This window comes from Apis dorsata, unplaced genomic scaffold (assembly GCF_000469605.1).
Source record: "Apis dorsata unplaced genomic scaffold, Apis dorsata 1.3 scaffold_4, whole genome shotgun sequence".
Taxonomy (NCBI): domain Eukaryota; kingdom Metazoa; phylum Arthropoda; class Insecta; order Hymenoptera; family Apidae; genus Apis; species Apis dorsata.
The window spans coordinates 362060-368059 of record NW_006263307.1 but is presented as its reverse complement, the minus strand read 5'-3'; the positions used below and the strand labels follow the sequence as shown (position 1 = coordinate 368059).

Genomic DNA, 6000 nt, shown 5'->3' with positions numbered 1-6000 from the left:
GCCATAAAAATATTTCTTTTTAAACATCATAATTCATAAAATAAATATATATCTCAAATTTAAATATTAATAAGTAATCATATTTTTTTTGTTGACTCTTCTGGACTATTATTAATATTATATTAACAAAATAATTTTTTCATATAATTGTTAAAATTAATATCATTATGAATTGCAAAAATATGTTTAATGAAATTTTTTTTTTTTAGTAACAATAAATGTTGCAAGTGCAAAAAAAATTAAAATTATTTGATAATTCTTCATTGTTTTATATAAACACGAGATAAACAACGATTTCTTTAATTCTGTGAACACACATTCGAAATATATCATTATAATTATAATTATTTTCAACTTATATAACTGACCAGATTTTTTTCTCCTTCTCAAAACAAAAAAAAATTATCTTCCATAATTATACATAATATATCCTAACTGTATCTAAATTCGTTGTACGATATGTAAAATAAAAGATGTCACCTTTGGTCCCAGTGATAGAAACTTAATGTTAATCGTAAATAGGAAGTGTTAGTCAACATTGACTCAATCATTCAGACCTGATCTATTTCCGATTCATTTTTTATTTAGATTAGGACTGAATGGCTGATTGAACTAATAAAAGAAAAAAAAACTTAACAAAAATTGCGTAGACTGCGTCATACAATGAGCAACAATGTTTCGAAAACAAACCTAAATAGGTCCGTTGACTATTTGGACACGAAAATATTCTTCCTATCGCCTCAATGCGTAAACGATATTTACATCATCGATTTTTTTTTATTGACAATTCTTCTTTTTGATTGTTCCGATTTTTTACACGCGATATTTACATGTGACCGAATAACATGTAACGAGTCGGTTTTTACATAAATCAAAAGAATTATTAATAGAATGATTTCGAAGAAATTATAGGTTGGATAATCAAGAAAAAGAATAAAAATAAGAAAGAAAAATAAATGATCATTCAATCGTGATCAAAATATATATATATATATATATGATTCTTGTCCTCTTTTTTTGATAATTGCCAACCTTTTCTTTATCACTCAGACTATATGACATAAAGCACCAAAATATCTTTTTAAGAATGCCAGTTCTTCTCGGCAGTATTATCCAGTATTATCCTCAGATAGGATCATTTTTTAATTTCTGAAAGTTAACATCTTTCCGTTGCCTGCAATTATAAATTTTTAAATTAAGCATATAAAATAACAATATAAAAATAACAAGAACTTTTGAATTTTTTAATTCATTTTTATGAAAAAAATTGAATTCGAAATAAACATTTTCTATTATTACAATATTAATTATTATTATTATAAGCATAATTATATACTTACACTCTTTAAATTTTCGCGACCACCAAAATTTCGAATCGATTCTAATAAAATGTCTCGCTGATCTATTTGAGCGGGCATGGATTTCGGTCTCGCGCTTTTCAAAGTTACACCTGTTATCACCGGCATTGTAGGAGATCTCGGAATATCATTTGATGATTCCTTGGAAAATTCTTTAATATCATCTCTCTTTATTCCTATCTTTGTATCTTTTTTTATCACATGGACTTGTATTTTTTGATCTTGATCTTCTTCTGATTTTAAATTTGAAAATTTAAATCCTTTTACAACAGGCATTAGTTGATTTCCTTTCAAGTTTATGCCATTTCTGAAAATCAAATTATTTTGATTTTGTGTTGGATTGACTGCAATTGATGTAAAACTTTTAGGTTTTAAACTACTTTGGTAGACATTTGTTAAACATTGATTAAGGTTATGCCCATTTTGCATGCTGCAATTATTTTGTTGAAATTCCGACCGTTGAATTATATTAGATTGTTTTGGCTTCGATCTAAGACAAACATCTTGACCAAATGCTTTCGTTAATTCTTTAAAATTCACTGGAGTAGTATCTATAACACTGTTATCTTGTTTGTTTTCTGGAGAACTCTTTTTTAATTCTACTCCAGTTACAATTGGTTTATCATTAATAACTTTTGAGTTTGTGTCAATAATATTATTCGGCATTGACTTTTTAAAGCCTGAAGCTGTTGTATGAGTAATCAATTTTTTGACTAAATCATTCGGTTTATTTTTATCCGAAGTTGTAATCTCAAATTTATTTTTTTGCATTTTAAAAGTTTCACTATTAGAAGAAGTTTCTATCTCATCTTTAATATTATTTACATTAACAATTGTTTTGCTATTGGCTTGTTGCGTTCCAAATTTGTAATCTAAATCCATTTTTATCTGAACATTGGCACTCGGCCGTTCAGACCAACTACCTAAATTAATTGTAGGAGGTCCTGAATAGATATAGCGTTTTGCATTCATTTTTGAATTCGTTTCTGATTCTATTTTTTTACTACTTGGTGCTGACTGAGGTTCAGTCGGAACGACATTCGATTCTTTCGAATATTCGTTAGACATGATCTCGGTCCTTAAACAAATTAAAAAATTATTATTTGGATTTTAAAAAATTTGTATTATGAGAGATTTAAAATTTACCTTTTTTCTTCAAATAATATTGTATTATTCGAATCTTTGGACACATTTTCCTCCGCCTGTTGAGCATTTTTCAACTGCGGCAAAATGCTTTTCAGCACCTAAAAAATATCATTATGATCACAAAAATAACAAAAAAAAAAAATTTTTAAACAAAATTAATTACCTGTAAAGACTGTAATTTTTTTTCTTTGGTAGGATTTTCTTGCCGCTTTAAAATATTATCCCGCCATTGCGAAAATTTTTCATTATTTTTAGGCACAGTTATATTTAAATTATTAATGCTCATTGCCTTTTTCATTCCGGCATCATCCATTTCCGTATGTTTAACATTTTTAATATTTTTGTCTTCATACGTATTTCCTTGAAAATTAGGTTTATCACATATAGATATATAACTTTTGGACCGCTGAATATTGCTTTTTTCGTTGCCATACTGCCACCTCTGCAAGGATTCCATTTGTATCTTTGGTTCCAGCTTTTTAATATTATTCAATTTATCATCTCCTGTAACTACTTTTTTTTTTCCTTGTAAAGTCCCTATATTGAATTCTTTCGAGTTTTTATTTTCATTCTCATCCAGATTACCCCTATTTCTAGATAAAGTTGCAAAAGATCTAATAAATTTATCATCAGAATTTTCTTGTCTGAACTGTTCTATTTCTTCGAATATATTCAAATTCTTCTGTTTACTGTATGTCGTAATAGTAAAATTTGATAGAGTGATATCTATAGGAGCAATTTTGGAAGTTGAAGAATTTGATATCTTTTTAGAGTCTACATCATTTACAGACTGGGGTAAAATACCTATCTTATTTTTTAATTCATAAATCACTTCCTTTTTAATATTTGACTCTGATTTTTGTTCTTTATTTGATTTTTCTTGTGAATTTGGCTTCTTAACTTCATTTTCCAATAATTGTTCCTTGTTTTTTTGTCTTTCTTTTTTTCCTATAATATTTTTTAGATTTTTGTTTTTTGAAGTTTGAATTGTTTCTTCTGTTTTTGTATCTATCAAAGACTCGGATATAGGAGTGATTGCTTCAAAATTATCAAAAACTGGAGATGCATTGTCTCTAAAGGCACTTGGAGGAGCTGGAAGTTGATACTCCCATTCAACGATGGATAAATCTTCTTCAAGTGTTGATACATAATCTGACGTATCCTGTTGTGAATTTATAGTTAAATTTGGACTGGTATTCATATTTAAATCATTAGGATATTCAGCATTCTTTTTATTTTTCTGTTCTGTTTCTTTGGAAATATCCTTTGACTTTAATTTAGTTTTTGCTGGAGCAACTATTTCATCGGATGATGAAACGGAATTGGATAAAGTATCAAATACTTTTTGGAGCAGGACATCAGTCTCTGAGAGATCTATATCTGTAATTTAATATTTTAATAAATAAGATAAATGTTTATGTTATATGAAATTGCTTAAAAAAAAAAAATTTATTTTTATTTAAAATAGTTAAAACAAATCAATTATGAAACCACAAACTAAGAATTTTATGAAAATTTAATTATTATTCCTTTTTTAAATTCCATCACCTTTTTTCCTAAGATGTCAAACAATTCTTCAAACTATTAATTGTATTAAACATATTTGCATATTAAGAGTTAATTACTTCAAATTATTTCTAATATTTTTATTTTCTAAAACCATCATTTATCTTCGGATTACGATGATCGGATTATTTTCTGGCGTTTTACAGTCAATTCATGCTGATTTTTTCAAAATCGTATATAAAAGCGAATGAAATACAAAGAAAATTCATTTAAAATTGATGAAAATAGATAAGACTTATCAAAAAAAAAAAGAAATTATTAAGCAGACAATGCTATATATTTAGATCAGATTTGCTCCAGTCATCGTTATTCAAAGATTAAATCTCATTTTTTTATTACATTTAAAATGATTCAAGCATAGACAATAGCTTAAAGGCTTATGCAAGTGAAAATTAAGTGATTATTCCCATATAAATATTAGTGATATGCAACATGCACCTGATGAACCCACTGTTATACAGGATTTTTCTTCATCCACATTTTTGGAATCAGTATTTTTCTTCGTCTTCGGTAATTGTGCAAAATTTTTGTCGACTTCTCTCGATTGATCAGGCAACAGAATAGATGTCACATTTAGATTCAAAGCAAATGTAATATCCTCTGCATGAGATGTTAAATGTCTTTTTTGCTTTTCCAATGAATTTACTTCAAAATCATTTGACTTTGATGCTGTCCGAGGTAGTTTAGCTTTTTTTAGATCTTTTAAATATTCCCCTTCTTTAGTTTGTGTAATCATATCATTGATATATAATTTATTCAAGTGATTGCATTTTGGCATTGTAGAAATTACAGTACAGAGTTTTTTCTCCTGTCCAGAAGTATTCTTAATTGACATTAAATCACTGTTTATCAATATAGAATCTCCATTTAAAGAATTTTCTATATTTTCTTTATTTATATTTATATTCAATTTTTGTTTATGATCAGTTCTATTATCATTATTATTATCATCATCATCATCATTTTTTATGTTTGTAGATTTAAAATCATATTTTTCTAAAATTTCTGAACTATAATCGAAATTTGCTTCACTTTCGCCAGCAGGTGTCATGAATACTTCTTTTTCATTAGTAAAGTAATTACAAGAGATTTCCAATTCCTCTTCACATCTTACAGAATTTTTTTTGCTAGATCCATCGCTGTCAGTATAAATCTTTGCATCAGTGACATACGAATTCGCGTCAGTTGTAAAACTTTCAATGTTGGATTGTGCAGAATCATTTGATAAGCAGTCTATATTATTATTATTAGAATTTGAGCTGAGCGTTCTACTCAATGGGGAAGGTGATATTAACTTGCGTTTTGCAACCTCGGGCCGTATTGTAGTGGTATTTCTAGGCTTAGGATGTGGAACAGGTACTGCAACTATACTCAAAAGGAAAGAAAAAAAAAAGAAGCCATCACCAATGAATCTAGTTAGCAAGCAGATAAATACAAATCATTTTTAAGAAAGAAAATTTATGTGCATTGAAAAACAAAATGCAGAAGTGTTTTAAGCATGCAAAATTAAAATGCTATTTCTAATACTTTTTTTGAACAGTAGTATATATATTATATTATTATATAATTAATATTTTATATTATTATATATTATATAATTAATATTTTATATTATTATATAAAAATTTAATTAATTAAATTTATATAATTTTACATAGTAATAAAAATAGAATAAAATAAATAATAATTTGGACATATCATAGTATCATAATCATCAATCTATTTTTGCAATCTATTTCAAAAAATATTAATTAGAAATTATAAAAAATTAATATGAAAGTTTCCAAGCTAGAAAGAAAAATTTTTCACTAAAATAAATATTGATTTAATAATAAAACAGCATTTAAACAAATTCTCCAACTCTACTTTCTAATATTGAATTTAATTGAACCAAAAACTTATTCCAATTTTCAGTGGATTCTTCTCGACT

The 6000-nt window shown here is 26.6% G+C and overlaps 1 protein-coding gene across 9 annotated transcripts in view; it reads right to left on the bottom strand.

Moving 5' to 3' along the window:
- Positions 1 to 735: 735 nt before the first annotated feature.
- Positions 736 to 6000, bottom strand: part of LOC102670871 (cordon-bleu protein-like 1) — a 58202-nt gene continuing 52937 nt past the window's right edge. For 7 of the 9 annotated variants that reach the window (XM_006607253.2, XM_031515190.1, XM_031515197.1 and 4 more), the window contains exons 9-13: positions 4509 to 5435; positions 2668 to 3884; positions 2505 to 2602; positions 1341 to 2436; positions 736 to 1174 (exon numbers count right to left, since the gene is read on the bottom strand). In XM_006607253.2, coding sequence (XP_006607316.1) covers positions 1157 to 1174; positions 1341 to 2436; positions 2505 to 2602; positions 2668 to 3884; positions 4509 to 5435 — 3356 coding nt within the window. In that variant the 3' untranslated portion in view covers positions 736 to 1156. Of the gene's footprint in view, positions 1175 to 1340; positions 2437 to 2504; positions 2603 to 2667; positions 3885 to 4508; positions 5436 to 6000 lie in introns of those variants that run through there. The other 2 variants (XM_031515211.1, XM_031515213.1) reach the window with 2 other exon arrangements.